Below are 24,498 nucleotides of genomic sequence, written 5' to 3'. Positions count from 1 at the left end.
GATACCACTCTCCCCGAGCCCAACACGACGGAGATGCGCGTCAAATCTATAGTGATTGGACATAAGCCGGGACATCACGCAAATGAAATCCCGACCTACATCCAACCCCTTGAACCACGGGTTCGTCGATACCTTGGGGATTATGGAATGTAACCACCTTCCCAGTTCCCCCTTGGTCCAAGAATTTTGCCAACTGATGATCGTATTCTGGCGTACAAATGCGAAAAATTCATTAAAGGCAATTGGTCTTACATAAATATCACCGTTTGTTGCGCCCACCTTAGCCAAAGAGTCTGCTTTCTCATTACCCGGTATCGAGCAGTGAGAAGAGACCCCCGCTAAGGTAATCTGAGTAGATTTTTCGGATAAAGCACTCAGATATTCCCGTATTTTCCCCAGGAAATACGGAGAGTGCTTAACATCTTTCATCGATCGGAGAGCCTCAATGGAACTGAGACTGTCCGTAAAGATGAAATAATGGTCCGTGGGCATTTTTTCGATAATCCCTAGGGTGTACTGAATTGCAGCTAATTCTGCGACGTAAACAGAAGCAGGATTATCGAGCTTATGGGAGACGGTTAAATTGTTATTGAAGATACCGAAGCCAGTGGACCCATCGAGAAGTGATCCGTCAGTGTAGTACATATTGTCGCAGTTGATGTTTCGATATTTATTGGAAAAAATTTTAGGGATCTGCTGCACGCGTAAATGATCCGGGATTCCACGAGTTTCTTCTATTATGGATGTATCGAAAAACACAGTAGAATCAGAAGTATTTGATAAGTCGACACGATTTGGAATATTCGAAGAAGGGTTAATATTTTGGGACATGTGATTGAAATACAATGTCATAAAACGGGTTTGAGAATTAAGTTCGATTAACCTTTCAAAATTTTCAATCACGGGACGGTTCAAGACCTCACATTTGATTAGAATACGAGAAGACAGGCTCCAGAAGCGGGTTTTCAATGGTAGTACTCCAGCTAAGATCTCCAAACTCATCGTATGGGTCGATTGCATGCAACCCAAGGCGATACGCAAACAACGATATTGTATTCGCTCCTGTTTGATCAAATGTGTGTTTGCTGCGAAGCGGAAGCAGAAACACCCGTACTCAATGACAGACAATATCGTTGTTTGGTAAAGCCTTATAAGGTCTCCTGGGTGGGCTCCCCACCATTGTCCGGTTATTGTACGAAGAAAATTCGCTCTTTGTTGACATTTTTTCATCAGATACCTCACGTGACAACCCCAGGTGCCTTTAGAGTCGAACCAGACACCAAGATATTTGTGTACCAAAACCTGAGAAATCGTTTTACCCATTAATTGTGTTTGAAGCTGAGCAGGTTCATGCTTCCTAGAAAAAACTACTATCTCAGTCTTCTCCGGAGAGAATTCGATACCTAGCTGTAAAGCCCAAGCAGACAAATTGTCCAAGGTATCTTGCAATGGTCCTTGCAAATCGGCAGCTTTGGCTCCTGTAACAGAGATTACAATGTCGTCTGCAAGTTGTCTTATCGTGCATGAATTTGCCAGACATTCGTCGATGTCATTTACATAAAAGTTGTAAAGAAGGGGGCTTAAACATGAGCCCTGGGGAAGACCCATGTAGCTAATGCGAAAAGTTGCCAAATCGCCGTGCGTAAAATGCATGTGCTTTTCGGACAACAAATTGTGCAAAAAATTGTTCAAAATTGGAGAAAATCCTTGTCGGTGAAGTTTACCCGAAAGAATGTCAATAGAAACGGAATCAAAAGCCCCCTTAATGTCCAAGAACGCAGTCGCCATTTGTTCTTTGCGAGCATACGCCAGCTGAATATCTGTTGAAAGCAACGCAAGACAATCATTCGTCCCTTTGGCACGGCGGAAGCCAAATTGAGTTTCTGATAGTAGACCATTTGATTCGACCCAGTGGTCTAAACGACGGAGTATCATTTTTTCCATCAATTTCCGGATACAGGATAGCATTGCAATCGGCCTATAAGAGTTGTGATCAGAAGCTGGTTTCCCTGGTTTTTGGATGGCGATCACCTTCACTTGCCTCCAATCCTGCGGTACAATGTTTTGCTCCAGGAACTTATTGAACAAGTTCAACAAGCGCCTCTTGGCATTGCCGGGTAGATTCTTCAACAAGTTGAATTTGATTCTATCTAACCCAGGCGCGTTATTGTTACAGGACAGGAGGGCAACTGAAAATTCTGTCATCGTAAAAGGTGATTCTATCGCGTCGTGGCCCGGAGACGCATCGCGAACAATGTTTTGCTCAGGAACAGAGTCCGGACATACTTTCCTGGCAAAATCAAATATCCACCGACTTGAAGACTCCTCGCTTTCGTTGACCGTTACGCGATTCCGCATTCTTCGGGCTGTGTTCCAAAGAGTGCTCATCGATGTCTCCCTCGACGTCTCGTTCACGAACCGACGCCAATATCCGCGTTTCTTTGCTTCAGCCAAACTTTTGAGCTTGGAATTAAGCTCCGAATACCGTAAATAGTCGCCAGGTATACCTCCATTCTGGTAGGCCTTAAACGCGTCGGATCTTTGCGTGTAGACATCGGAGCACTCTTGGTCCCACCACGGAGTGGGAGGCCGTTCTTTGATCGTCACGCCGGGATATTTCTTCGTTTGGGCTTGCAACGCGGCGTCGAGAATCAAGCCCGCGAGGAGGTTGTATTCTTCAAGTGGTGGATGATGTTGAATCGACTCGACCGCTTTTGAAATCATTTCCTCGTATAACTTCCAATCGACATTCCGTGTGAGGTCATACGGAATGTCAATTGGTCGCATGCGAGTCGACCCGTTAGTAATTGAAATAAGAATAGGCAAATGGTCGCTATCGTGAGGATCAAGGATTACCTTCCATGTGCAATCCAACCGTAGCGACGTCGAACATAAGGATAGATCCAAAGCGCTTGGGCGCGCTGGAGGTTTCGGGATACGTGTCATTTCACCGTTGTTTAAAATAGTCATGTCGAAGTCATCGCAAAGGTTATAGATTAAAGAGGAGCGGTTATCATTGTATGGGGAACCCCAAGCCACGCCCTGAGAGTTGAAGTCTCCCAAAATCAAACGTGGCGAGGGAAGAAGTTCTATTAAATCAAAGAGCAGCCGTTGCCCAACCTGTGCTCTGGGAGGAATATATATTGAGGCAATACAAAGCTCTTTACCTTGTATTGTCATTTGACATGCGACAACTTCGATGCCTGGAATCGAGGGGAGGTTAATACGATAGAAAGAATAGCACTTTTTAATCCCTAAAAGTACTCCACCATATGGGGTGTCTCGATCAAGGCGAATAATATTAAAATCATGGAAGTTGAGATCAACATTTGAAGTAAGCCAAGTTTCACAGAGGGAAAATGCATCGCATTTGTTTTTTTTTATCAAAACTTTAAACGAATCAATTTTTGGTAAAATACTTCTACAATTCCACTGTAAGACAGAGATAGAATCCTTCATATACGCAGTTGAATTAGGCATCGAAGGATACAATCGCTGCAAGGAGGGGCCATTGGGCAGTCAACTGCTTCAAAAATGATCTAACTGTTGGGAGGAATGCTGTAAGAAAAATTTTAATTGGATCGGGTACATTGAAATTTTCAAAAATCCAGTCTACAATGTCAGAAAATTTCACTAATCCAGAGTTTGTTTCATCAGCTGGATGTGCAAAAGGAACAACTGGGGTTTTAGATGTTCCTGGCAGTGCTGGGAACTCCTTCTGGGACTTTAAATTTGCAAGCCCAGGAGGAGTTTGCTTCGGTTTTTCCGCAGCACTGTTTGGTTTGTTCGTACTTTTCATTACACTTTGGGAAATCTTAGGACCTTTACGGGGAAGTTTAGGAGAAGAAACATTTTTCCTCTTCCTAGACTCCCCAGGATTGGCATAAGATGTTCCCGCTGATGAATCGTCAGAATCGGTTTCATCGGAGGGCAACAGATCAAAGGGGTTCGATGTTATGGTAGAAGTGGTCACGGTCTTCTTCAGCATCTCAGCGTAAGAACGCTTTGAACGCTCCTTAAGTGACCGCTTGATTTTATCTCTGCGCTGCATGTACACCGGGCATGTGGAGAGCTCATGCTGGTTTTCCCCACAGTGAATACATTTTTCAGCATTAACACTGCAAGAATCTTCCGCATGAGTCTCCCCACACTTGCTACATCGTGCCTTATTGCAGCAGTAGGCGGCTGTGTGGCCTAACTGCTTGCAATTGGTGCAATTCATAACACGGGGTACATACAATCGCACAGGCAGACGAACCCGGTCGATCGAGACGTGGCTAGGGAGTGCAGATCCGGCAAACGTAACGCGAAACGAGTCTGACGGAGTGTAAACTTTTTTACCGCCGACGAGAGACATGGACCGCAATTGCTTACAATCCAAAACCTTCGCCTGTGTTTCGGTATTTTTGAAGCAACCGGTTGCGCTTTTTAGGATACACTCGACAGACAGACTCGAATCGGTTATGACACCGTCGATCTCCACGTCTCGTGCGGGTATGTAAACGCGATACTCGCGTGTGAAGAGCTCAGAGCAAGCGATAGCATTGGCCTGTGCCAGATCACTGACCACGACACGGAACTTGTTAGGTCGGGCCTTGGAAATTTCGGTCACGGCCTTGTACCCCTTCGTCAGGTCTTTTGAAATTTGCAGTATGTTTATTCGCTTTGAATTCACTCCTGCCTTTGGACGAAAATAAACAGTATAGCTGCCCTGTTGAGATCCGTCCGGGTAAAGCCTGGGGCGAGGGGGGACTGGAGAATGAACAGGGGAGGGGGTAACAGAAGGGTCAGGGTCAGGGGGGTTCGGGGATGGTGGCACGGGAGGCGAGGGATCTATATCCATCGCGCTAAATGTAGCGCACTAGCGAACTAGCGCCGACAAGAACACGTACCTCTTTACTTCTTCCTTCCAGCAGTGGTTGTCCGATCGTTCGAAGCTGCACCCAAAGCAGCCAGCAGCACCAGTACAGCAGCACCAATACAGCCACCAGCAGTGAGCCGGGTGTGAGATCACTCAGCACAGCGACACGGACTCGACTGTCAACTGATGGCCTTGAATAATATACTCTTTTGTTTGGCTATTCGTACACACGGACCGGATTGTAATAGAACGACCACTTTGCACGTCCGTTTCTGTCGAGTGTTCGACGCGGAATGACGTTAAAGTGATATAAATAATAATTTATGCTATTCATACTATTAAGTAGGGTTGTCAATATTGAAAATAAAATATCGATTTTCGTTTCATCGATATCAAAAACGACATCAAAATCGATACTACCTGTCTATATCGATATTTTTTCGATGTTTTTCTTTATGTATTTTTTGTTTGGCTTTCAGTTAGGCCTGAAACAAGCTGAACGCCAACGTGAGCGATAGGGCGAGATTCTTGCCGAAGGTTAATAAACAGCCGTGAGTAGAGTTGTTCATTAACCTACGGCAAGAATCTCACCCGATCGGTCGCATTAGCATTCAGCATGTTTCATGCCTTAGTATTGAATATTCCGGCGAAGTGTTTGCTATTTCATCTCGTCCGTTAGGACAGAGGGCCGATTGCGGATCGCTTTACGCAAGGTGCATTTTCCAACCAGATTAAACCGACGTTTCGTGAGCCGCGTCTCCTAATCGTCACTGATCCATTGACTAATCACCAGCCAGTTACTGAAGCATCCTGCCTGAACATTTATGTTATCACTTATGTAACACCGATTCTTTACTGTAATTCATCGATTCTGCCATCCCAATGCAACACCAAGGCATCGCATTTGATCGGTTTGATGTGGTGGTTATTGGCCCTGACGACTCTGTTGGTTTGGTTTTTACTTGCGAAAGTGAAGGAGGGGAATATTTTTGCTTTTGTTTTCACACATAAATTGACAATTGCATATGAGAATTCGCGTATGAGCGAACAGCCTTAAAAATCTCTTTTACTTGTGTCAGGGCCAATTGCGCCGAGAAGTTCCACACCCAAATTTCTGTAAATTCGCTCTGTACATGCTGTCAATTAAAATGGAAATATGGCAACCATATTTCTGTCGAACTGCTGACATTTTCCATCTACCACTTATTGATTCTAGTACCAACAATTCTCGTACCTACTTTTTAGTTGGTTTGCCCTTAAATAGCTGAAATAGAGTAAACGTCCTTTAATTGCTATTGACCTATTTTCGAATAAATATATTTATCGATGGAGAAACCAAACCTTAACGTTTGTTTTCAGTGTAATGTGCACATTCAAAGAATATCTTATATTGTGTGTAAGCATTTTAAATTTAATTTTGATGCCATGATGAATTTATGATTGGTAGGCGAAATTTTGCCGGCCGCACTCCCCTGATGGCACTCGAGAATATCGGACAGCAATATCGAGTCGAAATATCGTAATATCGATAATATCAAATTTGCCATTATCGGTCAAAAATACCGATATCGTGACGATCAAATATCGATAATATCAAACATCGATAAAATATCAACAACCCCACTATTATCGGATAAAACACATGCGAGGTTAGTTCCAGCCCGAGATATAGCTTGATTTTAAAAACACGATAACTTGATTCTAAAAATTACGAAACTTCAGAAAGGAAAAGCAAGAACTCAATTATAAGCTTTTTGCGTAGTTGTTATCGCTATCAAGGTTTTGGCAAGTAACTGGAAAATTTATTAACTCTTCAATTATAACTTAGAGCATTTAAAAATGCTTTGGTATTTCTCACAATAGAGACAAGATTGTTTGGTTTGGCAGTAAATCTTGGATTACCAATGTTACGGGATCATTCCAATTCTCTTGCTAGTATCCACATACTCTACAAACCAACAAAACAACATAATAATGAACGCTAAAGCTGAAAGCATATGCGTCCGATAGATCCAGATAATATTGGTAACATGTTCAGACATGTTCAGTAATGCTGTGCTGTCCGCCGGTTGGTCCGTCTGCTGTGGAACGCTGTGATCGAATTAGTCGCCTGCCGAGCTGCTGCTACACTGGTTCCAAGTTTAAGAGAGAGTCAATCTCGCTGCAGTAATCGGTTATACAATGGAGACTAAATTTCTGCAAGTTAGAGCTTTCATACGTGAATACTGAAAGGGATTCTTGCCATTGGCGTGCCACAGACCAAAAAATCCTTAGCTAGAGAATAGCAAAGGAAGTATAACAGTATCGATAGCTTCACCAGCCTCGGTTGAAAAATGAACGGAAAGAAAAGCAATTTTGCGTAGGTGTTGTCGCTGTCAACAACTTTTTCAATTATGGTTTAGAGTATTTAAAAATGCTGTGGTCTCACAATAGTAAAAAGCTTGTTTTGTTTAACTACATTTAGAACTGCTACCAACACAAGATGATTCAAATCCTCTTGTTGTTCTCCGCATATCCTACACATCCAAGCAAACATGACAATAACGAATACTACCGCTAAAGGCAACTTAAACTATCCGGACATGTTTAGCAAAGCTGTGCAGTCCGTCTGTTTTGGAATGCTGCGATCGAATGAGTTCCCTGCTCAGCCCTGTTGCGCTAAAATTAGCCGCTGTTTTGCAGAGTGCATGTCGAGTCAGTTTCCAATAAGAGTCAACCGTCCTCTCGACGCAGTAACCAGTTATTCAATGAAGACTAAATTTCTGCAAGCTAGAGCTTTTATGCGTGACTACTGAGAGTTTAATTCCCGGTAGCCGTGGCGTGTGCACTAGAGTCAGATCAGTTGTAAACGTTAGTGTTGGCTGTACTGGGAAAGAAAGGTATCGAAATCAATTGACAATTGACAGAAGACAGAATAATGACAGATGTAGTCCAACGACAAAAATATCATTTATTTATCATCATATTAAAATACAAAATGGATTATACAGATGTTCTATTTCAATACTTTATGCTCTTTATTATTTATTGCGTTCGAGCACTTGATATAGCCCCTGAACAGTAAATAAGAAATCAACTTGCTTTAGATCATTAAACATCAAGTAATAATCAGATGTCTTATCAGCCATTTCAACGCTTGATACAGAACCATATTACCTATCAGCCTGATCAGTGCTATTGACAAATCTTGTTAAAGAATATTCCACCATAACTCAATTGATTTAACCGAGTTCTTTTGTAGAGTTCTTTTGTAGAACAACATGTAATAGTCAGTAGCTGAAGTCGCTTTTTACGCGGATTTCAGAAGTTACAAATTAATTTCTATTTCAAGCAGTAAATGTGGGATTGATTATTGAAAATTGTACTAACTGGGGAGGTAGTGAATTTGAAATGTACGTTGGTTATACTTTCGGCTGAGCAGCAACAACAATTAAAACGACTTATTTTATACTATCCGCCGCTTCGTCACTGATCATTTGGCAGTCACAGATTAAAAAAACACATTTTCCGACAAAAATTATTATAATTTTGAATATTTTGCATGTAAAAGCACACAGATTTATTTTTGTAGTATTTTCTCTTTTTTATTTTTAGTTCACACAATATTTATTTGACACGGCACAATACAAATTAATGTTTTTTTTTTTTTTTTTTTTTTTTCTTCACATAACATTTATTTGACACGGCACAAATACAATTTAATGTTTAACGGCGCCAATTATATCTGATGACTTAAAAACTAAAGCAAATTTTTTATCCTCGCTGCCGACTACGAGCTGAAATTAAGTCTAACTTAAAACTAGCATGGGATTTCCAATCAGTGTTTTGTTGTTCAATGGTCGTCTGATAATCGTCGAATGGCATGTATGGATTCGTTCTGCTGAGCCACGATGTCGTGAGTTGGGACAGAGGCTCGTAGTCCTTGGGTCCTGGTTCTGTTGTGCGGGGTCTGGTTGCTGGTTTTGTGCTTAAGGTTCAAACGTGTTCTTGTCGTTTTGTTGGGTGTAGACGGAGGGGAACGGGACTAGACTGGGGCGTGGATGGATTTCAGGAAAACGTATATAAGGGACATGTAGGATAGGTCACGGCTCGCCAAGACATCACGAACAGGAACAGCCGGCTGTCTACCCTCGGCCTGCAGGGAAGCTATTAATTTAGACCTGGCGTCACGGTGTACAGGGCATGACCAAACCACATGCTCTATGTCGTGATAACCTTCACCACAGGCACAGATACCACTTTCCCCGAGCCCAACACGACGGAGGAGCGCGTCAAATCTATAGTGATTGGACATAAGCCGGGACATCACGCAAATGAAATCCCGACCTACATCCAACCCCTTGAACCACGGGTTCGTCGATACTTTGGGGATTATGGAATGTAACCACCTTCCCAATTCCCCTCTGGTCCAAGCATTTTGCCAACTGATGATCGTATTCTGACGTACAAGTGCGAAAAATTCATTAAAGGCAATTGGTCTTTCATAAATATCACCGTTTGTTGCGCCCACCTTAGCCAAAGAGTCCGCTTTCTCATTACCCGGTATCGAGCAGTGAGAAGGGACCCACGCTAAGGTAATCTGAGTAGATTTTTCGGATAAAGCACTCAGATGTTCCCGTATTTTCCCCAGGAAATACGGAGAGTGCTTAACATCTTTCATCGATCGGAGAGCCTCAATGGAACTGAGACTGTCTGTAAAGATGAAATAATGGTCCGTGGGCATTTTTTCGATAATCCCTAGGGTGTACTGAATTGCAGCTAATTCTGCGACGTAAACAGAAGCAGGATTATCGAGCTTATGGGAGACGGTTAAATTGTTATTGAAGATACCGAAGCCAGTGGACCCATCAAGAAGTGATCCGTCAGTGTAGTACATATTGTCGCAGTTGATGTTTCGATATTTATTGGAAAAAATTTTAGGGATCTGCTGCACGCGTAAATGATCCGGGATTCCACGAGTTTCTTCTATCATGGATGTATCGAAAAACACAGTAGAATCAGAAGTATTTGATAAGTCGACACGATTTGGAATATTCGAAGAAGGGTTAATATTTTGGGACATGTGATTGAAATACAATGTCATAAAACGGGTTTGAGAATTAAGTTCGATTAACCTTTCAAAATTTTCAATCACGGGACGGTTCAAGACCTCACATTTGATTAGAATACGAGAAGACAGGCTCCAGAAGCGGGTTTTCAATGGTAGTACTCCAGCTAAAACCTCCAAACTCATCGTATGGGTCGACTGCATGCAACCTAAGGCGATACGCAAACAACGATATTGTATTCGCTCCAGTTTGATCAAATGTGTGTTTGCTGCGGAGCGGAAGCAGAAACACCCGTATTCAATAACAGACAATATCGTTGTTTGGTAAAGCCTTATAAGGTCTCCTGGATGGGCTCCCCACCATTGTCCGGTTATTGTACGAAGAAAATTCACTCTTTGTTGACATTTTTTCATCAGATACCTCACGTGACAACCCCAGGTGCCTTTAGAGTCGAACCAGACACCAAGATATTGGTGTACCAAAACCTGAGAAATCGTTTTACCCATTAATTGTGTTTGAAGCTGAGCAGGTTCATGCTTCCTAGAAAAAACTACTATCTCAGTCTTCTCCGGAGAGAATTCGATACCTAGCTGTAAAGCCCAAGCAGACAAATTGTCCAAGGTATCTTGCAATGGTCCTTGCAAATCGGCAGCTTTGGCTCCTGTAACAGAGATTACACTGTCGTCTGCAAGTTGTCTTATCGTGCATGAATTTGCCAGACATTCGTCGATGTCATTTACATAAAAGTTGTAAAGAAGGGGGCTTAAACATGAGCCCTGGGGAAGACCCATGTAGCTAATGCGAAAAGTTGCCAAATCGCCATGCGTAAAATGCATGTGCTTTTCGGACAACAAGTTGTGCAAAAAATTGTTCAAAATTGGAGAAAATCCTTGTCGGTGAAGTTTACCCGAAAGAATGTCAATAGAAACGGAATCAAAAGCCCCCTTAATGTCCAAGAACGCAGACGCCATTTGTTCTTTACGAGCATACGCCAGCTGAATATCTGTTGAAAGCAACGCAAGACAATCATTCGTCCCTTTGGCACGGCGGAACCAAATTGAGTTTCTGATAGTAGACCATTTGATTCGACCCAGTGGTCTAAACGACGGAGTATCATTTTTTCCATCAATTTCCGGATACAGGATAGCATTGCAATCGGCCTATAAGAGTTGTGATTAGAAGCTGGTTTCCCTGGTTTTTGGATGGCGATCACCTTCACTTGCCTCCAATCGTGCGGTACAATGTTTTGCTCCAGGAACTTATTGAACAAGTTCAACAAGCGCCTCTTGGCATTGCCGGGTAGATTCTTCAACAAGTTGAATTTGATTCTATCTAATCCAGGCGCGTTATTGTTACAGGACAGGAGGGCAACTGAAAGTTCTGCCATCGTAAAAGGTGATTCTATCGCGTCGTGGCCCGGAGACGCATCGCGAACAATATTTTGCTCAGGAACAGAGTCCGGACATACTTTCCTGGCAAAATCAAATATCCACCTACTTGAAGACTCCTCGCTTTCGTTGACCGTTACGCGATTCCGCATTCTTCGGGCTGTGTTCCAAAGAGTGCTCATCGATGTCTCCCTCGACGTCTCGTTCACGAACCGACGCCAATATCCACGTTTCTTTGCTTTAGCCAAGCTTTTAAGCTTGGTATCAAGCTCCGAATACCGTAAATAGTCGCCAGGTATACCTCCCGTCTGGTAGGCCTTAAACGCGTCGGATCTTTGCGTGTAGACATCGGAGCACTCTTGGTCCCACCACGGAGTGGGAGGCCGTTCTTTGATCGTTACGCCGGGATATTTCTTCGTTTGGGCTTGCAACGCGGCGTCGAGAATCAAGCCCGCGAGGAGGTTGTATTCTTCAAGTGGTGAATGATGTTGAATCGACTCGACCGCTTTTGAAATCATTTCCTCGTATAACTTCCAATCGACATTTCGTGTGAGGTCATACGGAATGTCAATTGGTCGCATGCGAGTTGACCCGTTAGTAATTGAAATAAGAATAGGCAGATGGTCGCTACCGTGAGGATCGAGGATTACCTTCCATGTGCAATCCAACCGTAGCGACGTCGAACATAAGGATAGATCCAAAGCGCTTGGGCGCGCTGGAGGTTTCGGGATACGTGTCATTTCACCGTTGTTTAAAATAGTCATGTCGAAGTCATCGCAAAGGTTATAGATTAAAGAGGAGCGGTTATCATTGTATGGGGAACCCCAAGCCACGCCTCGAGAGTTGAAGTCTCCCAAAATCAAACGTGGCGAGGGAAGAAGTTCTATTAAATCAAAGAGCAGCCGTTGCCCAACCTGTGCTCTGGGGGGAATATATATTGAGGCAATACAAAGCTCTTTACCTTGTATTGTCATTTGACATGCGACAACTTCGATGCCTGGAATCGAGGGGAGGTTAATACGATAGAAAGAATAGCACTTTTTAATCCCTAAAAGTACTCCTCCATATGGGGTGTCTCGATCAAGGCGAATAATATTAAAATCATGGAAGTTGAGATCAATATTTGAAGTAAGCCAAGTTTCACAAAGGGAAAATGCATCGCATTTGTTTTTATTTATCAAAACTTTAAACGAATCAATTTTTGGTAAAATACTTCTACAATTCCACTGTAAGACAGAGATAGAATCCTTCATATACGCAGTTGAATTAGGCATCGAAGGATACAATCGCTGCAAGGAGAGGCCATTGGGCAGTCAACTGCTTCAAAAATGATCTAACTGTTGGGAGGAATGCTGTAAGAAAAATTTTAATTGGATCGGGTACATTGAAATTTTCAAAAATCCAGTCCACAATGTCAGAAAATTTCACTAATCCAGAGTTTGTTTCATCAACTGGATGTGCAAAAGGAACAACTGGGGTTTTAGATGTTCCTGGCAGTGCTGGGAACTCCTTCTGGGACTTTAAATTTGCAAACCCAGGAGGAGTTTGCTTCGGTTTTTCCGCAGCACTGTTTGGTTTGTTTGTAACCTTCATTTCACTTTGAGAAATCTTAGGACCTTTTCTGGGAAGTTTAGGAGAGGAAACACTTTTCCTCTTTCTAGACTCCCCAGGATTGGCGTAAGATGCTCCCGCTGGTGAATCGTCAGAATCGGTTTCCTCAGAGGGCAACAGATCGAAGGGGTTCGAAGTAACGGGAGAAGTGGTAACGGTCTTCTTCAGCATGTCAGCGTAGGAACGCTTTGAACGCTCTTTGAGAGACCGTTTTATTTTATCCCTGCGCTGCATGTACACCGCACATGTCGAGAGCTCATGCAGATTTTCTCCGCAGTGAATACACTTTTCAGCGTTAACACTGCAAGAATCTTCCGCATGAGACTCCCCACACTTGCCACAACGTGCCTTATTGCAGCAGTAGGCGGCTGTATGGCCTAACTGCTTGCAATTCAGGCAGTTCATGACGCGGGGCACGTAGAGCCTCACAGGGAGACGAACCCGGTGGATCGAGACGTGGCTTGGTAGTGCAGACCCGGCGAACGTAACTCGAAACGAGTCTGACGGAGTGTATACTGTTTTGCCACCGATGATCGATGCTGACCGCAATTGCTTGCAGTCGAGCACCTTTACTTCGGGACACGTTTTGTTCTTAAAGCACCCTTTGGCACTTTGCAGTATACACTCGACGGACAGACTCGAATCGGTTATGACACCGTCGATCTCCACGTCTCGTGCGGGTATGTAAACGCGATACTCGCGTGTGAAGAGCTCAGAGCAAGCTATATCGTTGGCCTCTTTCAGGTTACCGACCACGACACGGAGCTTGTTAGGCCGGACCTTGGAAATTTCGGTCACGCCCTTGTACTCCTTCGTCAGGTCTTTAGAAATCTGCAAGAGGTTCAACTTTTTCGATTTCGGTCCTGCCTTTGGCCGAAAATAAACAGTATAGCTGCCCTGGGCTCCGTCTGGGTAAAGCCTGGGGCGAGGGGGGACTGAAGAATGAACAGGGGAGGGGGTAACAGAAGGGTCAGGGTCAGAGGGGTTCGGGGATGGTGGCGCGGGAGGCGAGGGATCTACATCCATCGCGCTATATTTAGCGCACTAGCGCTGACAAGAACACGTACCTTTTTATTTCTCCCTTCCAGTAAGGTTGGTTGTCCGATCGTTCGAAGTAGCAGCCGTTACAGCCAGCAGCACCAATACAGCAGCACCAAACAGCCACCAGCAGCGAGCCAGGTGTGAGATCACTCCACACAGCGATACGACTCGCTGACACTGATGGCTTCTTCTTTTTCCTCGTTTGTGTCTCGTCCACTGCTGTAGCACAATCCAGCCAGCAGCCAAATCGGCTTACGCACCAGCTGGCAGTCACGATGCGAAACAGTTGCACAAAGGAACGACCTTGAACCCGGATTTATTTCACTCGACCAGGCAAACAATGCCAACACTTGTTCACACGTCTTTTGTTTTATACTCTATCGGACCGATCACCAAACACGTCCAGTACTGATGCGTGTTCGGCACAGAATGGGGAAATTAATGTTTTACTGAGCCACATAAGGGAGTATTAAACTATAAAAAAATACCTTTAATTATATCCAAAAAGATCGAAGATCGATCATCTGGATTCAAACTCTGAATTTTTGAAAATGTATAAAAATCAGTATAAAAATCACATTATTTTGGCTAGAGTAATCAGAAGTATGATTACTGTATACCATTTCGTTCCTCGGAAAGTCCTTTACCCAGTGATGTATACCTCTTTACTGTAGGACCACTTCAAGGAAACAGCAGGCGTTGCAAAAGTGACAGTCAGTGTTGAGACGGTTTGCCTATCTGTTTCCTAGTGATTACATTGAAGTGTTCGGAATTTGAATCGAAGCCGAGTTCTTAATTCTCGTTAATTTCATAAACAGAACATATTGGAATCTATATAAATAGAATGAATTGCAACAACAATTAAATAACCAACATGTTAAACCATTAGAATCGACGAGAAAAGTCATTTTAGTTGATTTTTTAGTGCAAGAAGTTACATCATAGCTTAAGTGTTCGAAATTTGATGCAATACGGTACATCGAATAAAGCCGTTTTTTATTGTCAACAAATTTTGGAACCCCCGCGAAACTCACGCGTTTTTAGGCAGGTTTCCCATTAATGTCGTTTTCCACGCGTTTTTCATGATATTTTTTGTTATATTGTTGGGAGACCATATTATCCTCTTCATCTTCACAAAGTGCATAGGAGAAAAATTTTTGTTAGTAGGAAGAATATATTAAATCGGGATTCATCTTGCTAAATGAATGATCATATAGGTACATATTACGTATATAATCTATACCCGTCTCTATTCAGCATTTTCCAGTATATTCTATGTTTAGCACAACTCACAATTAGTCTTTTCATACTCGACACTAGTTCACACAAACGGACAATTGCTTAACATACTTCAGGATTGAGAACAATTTAAACCAGCAGACAATAACAATGCTATTGAGAGCAGGCACAGGTGTATGTGGTATATCTCAGTAAAACGCCAGACATCATCAGTGCTGATAAAAGTCATTTTCCCCAGAAAAATTCTTCGAAAATTACAGCCAATCATTTTCAAATTTTCACTTCCAATGATCGCAGCACTCTTTCAGATACACTAGATTTTCGTCCTAGTAACGCGCTGTTATACTCAGATGAAATAGATCGCGCGCATCGTTCACGGTTACGGAATAAAATTTGACGACAAATCCAACCAAATGATCTTCACTTCAAAGCGAAAAAGAAAAACAAACAGTCCACTCAACCAAATTGAACCTCACCGAAACACTTTTTTCACTGACACTGACCGATGCCTTGATAATCTTCGTTAACTGATAAACTGATTTCGTTGTCTTGCTTCCATCGCATAAAATATAATGAGGTGTTTTGACAGTTCACTTCCATACAAAAAGCGGGAAGGGAGAACTCTGAAAGGATTGTAAACAAATAACGTTTATAGATGCTTTTTTTTCACTTTCACTCAAGAGTGTCAACAGATACCAACCCTGGACATCATACTACACGAAGAGTTCCCGATTCAACCAGCGTACTATAAAAAGGCTGCGAGAGCCACTCACAAATGTGTGTAATTTTTCTGGTAAATATCAAAAATGTATCAAATTCTACAATTTAAAACCGGTTTTAATCGATAGCAAAGATGCTGTTGGGGCCACGCACATGTGTGCAGGGTTAGTATAATAAAACATAATTTTTTTAATATGTTTGCAAAAATAGTTCACCTTTCAGGAAACAAATAAAAAAATACTCCCTAGAGAAATCGAAATTAAATAATATAAAAACATAGTGTTAGCAGAGACAAACAGACATGCCACTCGATGACGATTTCTTCGAGCAGAATAATAACAATTATTTTGAAATTTCGTTTAGTAGGCAGTAGCGTCGCTATAAGCAAGCATTGATGCCACTGCTCGTGTCGCTATAAGCGAAGACAAATACCTTGTTCACGAAAATTAGTGAAACATGGTAGCGCATAAGTGCAACGTTTAAAACAAAGACGAAATTTTTTCAGGATTTTTCTTCGAATAGATACGTTTGTTTGTCTGGGGTGTTAGCGTGCTTTAAGAACGGTATTATTCGTAGATTGCAGACTGATGGCTATCACTATCACTCAAATTGCTTGAGGAACAATGTTTAGAAGAAACGATGGAACCAATCTAAGCTGAAGTAGATCTGACACTCATCATCTCATCTATACCGAAGCTCTCTCATCTCTTGGGGATGGCGTACTTTCTAAATAGGAGGCCCCTGACTCAGTGACACTCCCGTAGGTACTACGGAAATGGAATAAATTGGGGGCTTAGAAAGGATTTTCATCGAGCAAATGATTGTTGAGTCCCTTTAGCGTTGCATTACAAGGAAACGGACAAATTCAAGTCTACAAAATATTCAGTCCAAAAAATATGCAGGTCGGAATCCCTTGTTAAGCTCCTCTACTACTTTACTTGTCTATATTATGTTTTGTTACAATGATTTATTGATTAAAACATTCCATAATTACTCAATTCTGACCCACAAGTAAAAGTGCTCTTGTGTTAATATTTTTAATTTACTATGCCCAAATCCGCAACACCAGCAGAGAGATCGAATCCATTATTTGAAGAACACATACTGTGTTGATATTAAGGATATTTTTTCAAGAGAACAACGATATACCTTGACAAGATTGTTTTGCCCTCGTCTTAAAAACACTGCTGCGATAATGCAACACCAATATCATAGAACACTATTTATGCTCAAAACTCCTTCTCAATGATGTTCGGATTTAACGGTTTCAAGTTTACTACGCAAAAGTTTACCTCTCATGCTCATGAGATAAAGTGTCAGTGATATCATAAAAATATACCCCCTACACAATAACAAAATGAAGACTGGCTGCTGTACACTCGCTGCTATAGAACCCCTATGTACATAATTTAAAGATAAACAAACTCGATAATATCTTTTATTGTTACCATAATTTAATTTTTCTCCAGTATAATTTAAAATTGCTTCAGTATTTCGATAACATACTAGTTTTTCAGTTTCGTACAATGGCCACCCTATAGATGCTGGATTTGCAAACGATATTTCGAGGATTAACCCAAGCAGTGATAGCCGAGCATCAGTAGTTCTAATGACACCATCCTCAGTGCGATGTTTTGTTCCATCACTATTGAACAGAGAAAAAGCGTCTGCCCGAAGATGATGCTAATCGTATGGTTATAGTAACATGGCTGTCTTAATTATGTGAATTAATTTTTGTGCTCCGTTATGTACCATGAAGCATAATACTACATCAGAGACATACATATACAGTATATTGTGTAGGTGGCAAAATTAAACATCCTCACCACAAACCATAATGCCAATGTTGGCCAATGTTTGCTTTACAACGGGCTTGAATAATTTCTAGAAAAAATAACAAACTTATAAGGTGAAGTTTAATGTAAATGGGGAGACATAAATGAATCATCTTTGCAACTTTATTCGGAGTTATGTAGATTAGGTTGCCAGTGTGTAATACCATTCAAAATTGACGCTGATAAACCATTATATTTAACGATTTCAGTTAGCAAGCGCCTTTGACACCACAGAATGAAACTTAACTTCGATCCGGTATCCTTGGTCCGGATATTCCATATCAATATAAAATATAAGTTTTTAAATATGGTAAAATAACAAAGGTCAATATACATGTCCTGAAACCTTTGGATACCACACTTAAAATGTCGCACTGATCATTTAATGTAACAGTAGGGGCACTGCAGTACTCCCTAACGTGAGAAACATCACAACAATACTAGATTGTTTAAATCAGGTTTTTTTATTAAAGCCACTGTAACTTTAATCTTGCTTTATTATAAAATTCTAAAACCTGATGATGCAGATTCTGAAAACGTATAACCAGCAAACCGCTTTTCTTTTGCTGCCTGGAGCCGGGGTCGTCTGTAAGAATATGAAAAAAAAATTTGTAAAATGGATGAATGTGTGACTATTTTACTGTCCGTTACAGGATATCAGAATTACTTAGAATGATTAACCCTAATGCTCAATAAAGACGATTCCTGGTTAAAGTTATGTTTTTTTTTTTGTTGATGGGTAGATTACAGACGATTTAAGCTCAATATATACTTACAGTTGATGTAGTCGTCGTTGTGGGAATTTTCGTTGTTGTCGACGTGGGAGCTGGTGTTGTCGTCGTTGAAGTTGTCGTCGTTATGGGTGCTTTAGTTGTTGTTGTCGTTGTCGGAGCTGGTGTTGTTGTTGTCGTCGTTGTAGTGGCTTTTGTTGTTGTTGTCGGAGCTGGTGTTGTTGTTGTCGTCGTTGAAGTTGTTGTTGTCGTCGTAGGAGCTTTAGTTGTTGTCGTCGTTGAAGTTGTCGTGGTTGTAGAAGCTTGAGTTGTCGTCGTTGTCGTTGGAGCCGTAGTGGTAGTTGCCTGAAATGGAGAAAAACCAAATGGCATATTGTTATTCAATATTTTTTCACTCTCATGTCATATGTACCGGAGCTGATGTGGTGGTAGTAGTTGAATTGCAATACATGTAGTTTATCGCCAAAATATCCGGAGCAGACAGTCCAGTATTGTTGCCGAAATCTCCAGTCCACGGTAACTGGAATAAATTAGAATTAACTAACGAATCAAATGACATCGAAGCATCTTACCAAATTATTCATAACTGGATAGCTGTAGCTGGCAGCACCTCCCCATTTCGAGTAGTGCATCACACTACCATAATAGTACGGAATTCCATACAATTCCACCTGGTTCGCCGCGTATTTGGCAAAATTTGCATTATAAAACGATGCTGTTGTAAAATTACGTAGTAATGACACGAATCCATCGAAATAAAACTAATACAAACTTGTTTGATATTGCGGTAGCAAGGCAGATGTGTTGATCGAGATATAAGTGTCACGATCAGGACGCATAAACTCGTGATAGAATCCAATCGCGTGCATGAACTCATGAGCTATCGTACCAGTTGTCATGCAGCTGGGGTTTTGCAGATTCACCAAGTTATATGTATTATCTAAACTTCGACCCACATAGGACCAACATCCGGTCGCACTGTTGTTTATTTTTATATAATTAGTTTCCGTTGTATGAGGAATGAATCTCACGCATGTTACAGCATTATATTGAGCAATGGTTGTTTGAATGTTGGCTAGTTCAGTAGTAGCTGTTAAAGGACGAACACCTATTATAGCTGCACTTTTTGTTCAAATTTTACACTTACTGAAGGTTCCAATAATCTCATACGGTACAACAGCGTTCGGCCAACGGTTTGTAGATGTTGTAGGTATAGCATTCTGCTCGACATCTGGTTTCAGCATAATGTCATACTGGTAGTAATATCCCATGCCCATCTCGAATGGATACGTTCTGTTCACTTTCCGATTATGATTGCGCAGCCGATGTCCTGTGTCCCATCATAAGTTACTTCCTCTTTAGGTTCACAAATATTTTTTTGTTACTTACCAACTTCATAGTGTGGCTGCGTAGCAAAGTTTCGCTCTCCACGTTTATGCTTGCCACGTATCGGGATTCTAAAATCAACTGCTGGACTAGTCGAGGCTAGCGCTACTAGCAGCATCAACAGGTAGAGACTGTTCATGATGATAACGACGCGTAAATTTTACGTGAGTGCGATATTTATACCCGAATTAGAAACAATCGGATCAATTGAAAATTCGGAAAAGGTTAACGTCACCACAGTTAGTAACCACGTTGAAATTGATCTGTAAAAAGGGGAACTACAGCAGTTCTCGGCTTAACAGTTGCAAACATTATTTTATGCATTCGAACAATGAAGTTAATTGATATATTTTGGAATTGAAAATATCACAATCACAAACAATTGTTCATTTTTGCCTCTCTTATATGTTTTTCGTATCAATAAACTTCGGCAATTCAATACGACATCTCTGGCATATGTTCACTTGTTCATCTGAGGTTTGCAGCGAAAGGTTGCATTTCATTTTTAACTCATTACTATAGTGAACATCTCTCATCGGAACTAAATTTTATAAATGTTTTCCTGTATAAGAGGGTGTAATTTTGTGAGAGGTTTTAAGGTGAAATATACTAATTTCATTAGAAGTGAATAAAATTTTCTGCTTCCCCCAAAGGGGATCAGCAGTACCATTAAATCTATTTAGGAAACACTGGAGCGTTAGCTCAGCAGCGGTTTACTATTGGATAAACGAGGCTATTGTCTGACAAAATCAAACGAATCATTCATACATTAAGTCACCTCTGTGCATATGACCCCAAAAGATGATGACGAAAACTCACCTAATATTTCAAGTATAACTAGTTTGTTGCAGTATCGGTAGCTGTTGAGAAGCGTTGCAAATTTTTCCATGGACAACTGTGGACGTTACACAGATATCCCCCCGAAGCTATCCACGTAGAATGTGGATGGCCCATAATGAAGATACATTCATTATCGACAAAAAAAATTATGAACATTTGAGAAATGTCCATAAATTGCTTTTCGACGAAGCTTTTTCATGATGCCGATACCAAAGCGTTGTACCTACGGCCTACTCGTCGAATTTTCGAATGCACCTCTTGATTGTACCAATCAACTGTTTGTAGTCCGTTGCTCTCCAGTTAATTTTGTCTACCAAAAAACTTAAAATCCTAAAGAAATCTCCGATTAGGTGACACTGTGGCAAATTCGTAGGGTTGGGTATATTGGGTACAAATGGGGTCGTATGGTTGTTCAAAAACGTTGGTTTTTTTGTTTTGCCGTAATATGATGATGTATCTAGCCAAAACACGTTCAATACTTTGGCCAGTCTTCAACTTTCTGGCGAATCGTTGTCGCAGTTTGCAGGAAAATATGCACAGGCGAAACCAAAAGCTTTTAAAATGGTTTACCGTGAAGTTTTTGCCAAAAATTTTGTGCAGCTCAGCCAGAACAAAGTGCTTGCACAATGCTCCTTGTTTCGATGCCATTTTGAACAGAATTGAGCAGGCATAAACAAAGCAAAAAATGCTGGCATAAAGAGGACAGAGAGCTTACATTTACAAACTCTCATTTCTCTCTGAACATGTTTGTTGTTCAGTAAGAGAACCTCAAAAAATTCCAAAATTTTAGTTGTCACCTTTCAATCAACATATCTAGGAAACGAAGCTTAGACTGGCTACGTTTTACTAAAAAAAATTATTTAGAGCCGTATTGTCATCAGCAAAGTTGTTTTGTTAATTAGCCTCCATTCTATGAAAGTTAGAACTTCGTGATTAATCTACCTAAAGTGAGAAACGAATTTTGTTTTTCTTAGTTTTCCGTATAAAAATCCACTAGAGTTGTTGCACATTTTATAAGAAACACCTTTGTCGAAAACCCCGGACCCCTATTTGCTAATTTAAATGAACTATTGTGGTGTTTCCTTGAGAGTTCCCCTTAAAATCATTTTTTAATATAACTTTTTTCTGTGATTTTCTAAAATTTTTGAATGCTCCATTAAACGGGGTATCATTGATTAGCGGGGTAACATTGATCAGTTTTACCTTTCTCATGAATAGTTGAAATAAAACTGCTCCGTGATTACTTTTATTAAATTCAAGTATAACATCTTAGTCTTGTGTCATTCGAGGTCTGAACAAACACTTTACGCGGTTTTTTACGCGGGTTTCTTCTTACGCGGCTTTTTTTACGCGGATTCCGGAATTCACGCGGTTTTTTACTTGGATTCCGGAATTTACGCGGTATTTTTTTGCGCGGATTTCGGTTTCCCTTTTCTCGGAATGCAGAATTAACGCTGTTTTTTTACGTGGATTCCGGAATTTACGCGGTTTTTTTACGCGGCATGTATCCCCCGCGTAAATAGCGACTTTAGTGTATTGTATTGGTTGAAATTTTTTATTGTTTTGATGACCGAATTTGAGCTTGAGCTTGGGCTTGAACGACCGCACATTTCGTAGCTGCTCCTCCGTGATCGATCTGAGCTAGTGAAGTTGCACAAGGAACCACGTAAATGGCTACTTGGGATTAGTTTGCCATCTTCAGTGTACAGCAATTCAGTAGCTACCGCTTTGTATAGGTCGATAACGGCGCCGGCCACGTCCTTACGATCGTTAGGGTAAGGAAGGATATTGTAAGGTAGTGTAACAGCCGTTGTTGTCGGAGACCGAGTTTACCTCTGCATCTCCACGACTGTGACGGAAAGGAAAGGTTGCATCACCGCGGTAAGTGACGAAATCGAACTATGTTGCGCGCGAAGTTAGCTCATTACGAATACGAACGAGGTATCTATGATGTCAGTCACCGAGAAAATATACGAGCGGCGCGCGTCAACCATCCACCAGCCGATGAATACAAATATTTGAATATTTGTTCATAGGTTTGGGTTATTATGTCTCCTTGGCAAGTGATGGAATCGAATGATAATGCGCGTGAGGCTCGCATATTACGAATACGAACGGAGTGTATGTTTCTTATAAACCCCGCGATGCTTTATAAATGACGCGCGTGTAGATCATTAATTATACGAAGCATCTACGTTTTTGAATAAATGTCTATTACCAAACTCGAATACCTGCAAGAAAGCAAACGCTCTTCAGTAGATGCGGTTCTTAAAAAGGTATATATCGCGTATAATCCTGATATTTTTTGCGAATAATGGTGATATTTGTGGCGATCAATTAAGATGTTTTTCGCGAATAATTATATACGATATTTATCAAACAAACGGAACCATCTCTGAATCGCAATGTACTGGTATAGAACTAATGGACGGGCATTCTTCGAATAAAGGATTTGGTATACGTCGGAAGTCACAACACACCGAAAATCTATAGATGAACAAAGCTCAACCGGGCCGAAGACACGTTTACCTAGACGCATTATGCACGACCGCTCTATTCCCTCTTACCGACGCATACTCGCGGAGACACGGTATAGCTAGAAAATTTATGAAAATGCAAATGTGCATATCGAACAAGACCGAGTTCTAAGTAGATTTACAAAATGCCAAAACAATCGCAATCAAAATTCAGTTGTTACGCTGACCGACGAGATTTCAACAAAGTTAAAAAAAAGTCAATCCTTGTTTCAATAATTGTTCAAAAGCTAGACAAATCATAAATCAAGGGCATAAAACTGGGCAAAATGTTCGTAACCGTCCGGTCGGGGCGCAAACGATAAATTTCTAAATTATGTTGTAATGCTACCCATTCCGTCTTGTGAAAGCCAGGGTGTTCAAAGTTTCAAAACATCTCACCTATTGGAGCAATTCTGTCTATTCGAGTATAGGCTTTAGCTAACGAAACGACTCCACAAAACCAGGATATAACAAATCTCTATATACTGTATGCGATGCAACCAGATATGCATCTACTAAAAACAAAAAAAAAACAAAAAATAAATAAATAAAAAGACCCTTAACACATACTGCAAGCGATCACGCAAGAGAATGTCAAAAACGGCCTATTCGCTTGGCCACCGTCGTTCGAATCGAACAAAAAAAGGATGTGTACGTTAACATACGAGTCGCGTATAATTCTGATATTTGACATATAATTACGATATTTTGTAGCGAACAATTACGATGTATTGTCGCGACCAATTAATTACGGTATTTATTAAGCGAACAGTCTTCGAATAAATGACCCGGTCCACCCCGGAAGTCACAACACACCGAAAAATCATAGATGAGCAAAGCTCACCCGGGCCGAAGACACGTTCACCCCGGAACGCTATGCACGACCGCTCTATTCCCTTCCACCGACGCACGCGCGCAGGGACACGGTGTTTCGCGCCGACTACCAGTTAATTCTCGAATAATAAAGCTAAGATACCTACTGAGTATAAAAACTGGCAAAGTTTCATGCATTCATAGCTAGATAATTCATAAAAATGCAAATATGCATACTAAACAAGACACAGTACAATTTACAAAATGGCAAAACAATCGCAATCAAAATCCAGTTGCCATGCTGACCGACAAGATTTCAACATATTTAAATTTAAAAATGACCATGTGTTTCAGTATTTGTTCAAAAGCTAGAAAAATCACAAAACAAGGGCACAAAACTAGTCAAAATGTGAAAGCTAGCGCACTCAAAGGCCTAAAACATCCCATCTATTGGAGCTATTCTGTCTAT

General features: G+C 41.2%; 1 protein-coding gene across 1 annotated transcript; it reads right to left on the bottom strand.

Moving 5' to 3' along the window:
• Positions 1 to 18,184: 18,184 nt before the first annotated feature.
• Positions 18,185 to 20,064, bottom strand: LOC129729947 (zinc metalloproteinase nas-14-like). The gene is made up of 7 exons (XM_055688872.1): positions 19,864 to 20,064; positions 19,622 to 19,804; positions 19,247 to 19,564; positions 19,047 to 19,189; positions 18,887 to 18,994; positions 18,520 to 18,819; positions 18,185 to 18,329 (listed from the first exon to the last, which is right to left on the bottom strand). The coding sequence occupies exons 1-7, from the start codon at positions 19,997 to 19,999 to the stop codon at positions 18,252 to 18,254; spliced, it is 1,266 nt and encodes a 421-aa protein (XP_055544847.1). The 5' UTR covers positions 20,000 to 20,064; the 3' UTR covers positions 18,185 to 18,251.
• Positions 20,065 to 24,498: the final 4,434 nt, after the last annotated feature.

This window comes from Wyeomyia smithii, chromosome 3 (genome assembly GCF_029784165.1).
Source record: "Wyeomyia smithii strain HCP4-BCI-WySm-NY-G18 chromosome 3, ASM2978416v1, whole genome shotgun sequence".
Classification (NCBI taxonomy): domain Eukaryota; kingdom Metazoa; phylum Arthropoda; class Insecta; order Diptera; family Culicidae; genus Wyeomyia; species Wyeomyia smithii.
The sequence above is the reverse complement of the archived record's forward strand: the minus strand, read 5'-3'. Positions and strand labels throughout refer to the sequence as shown.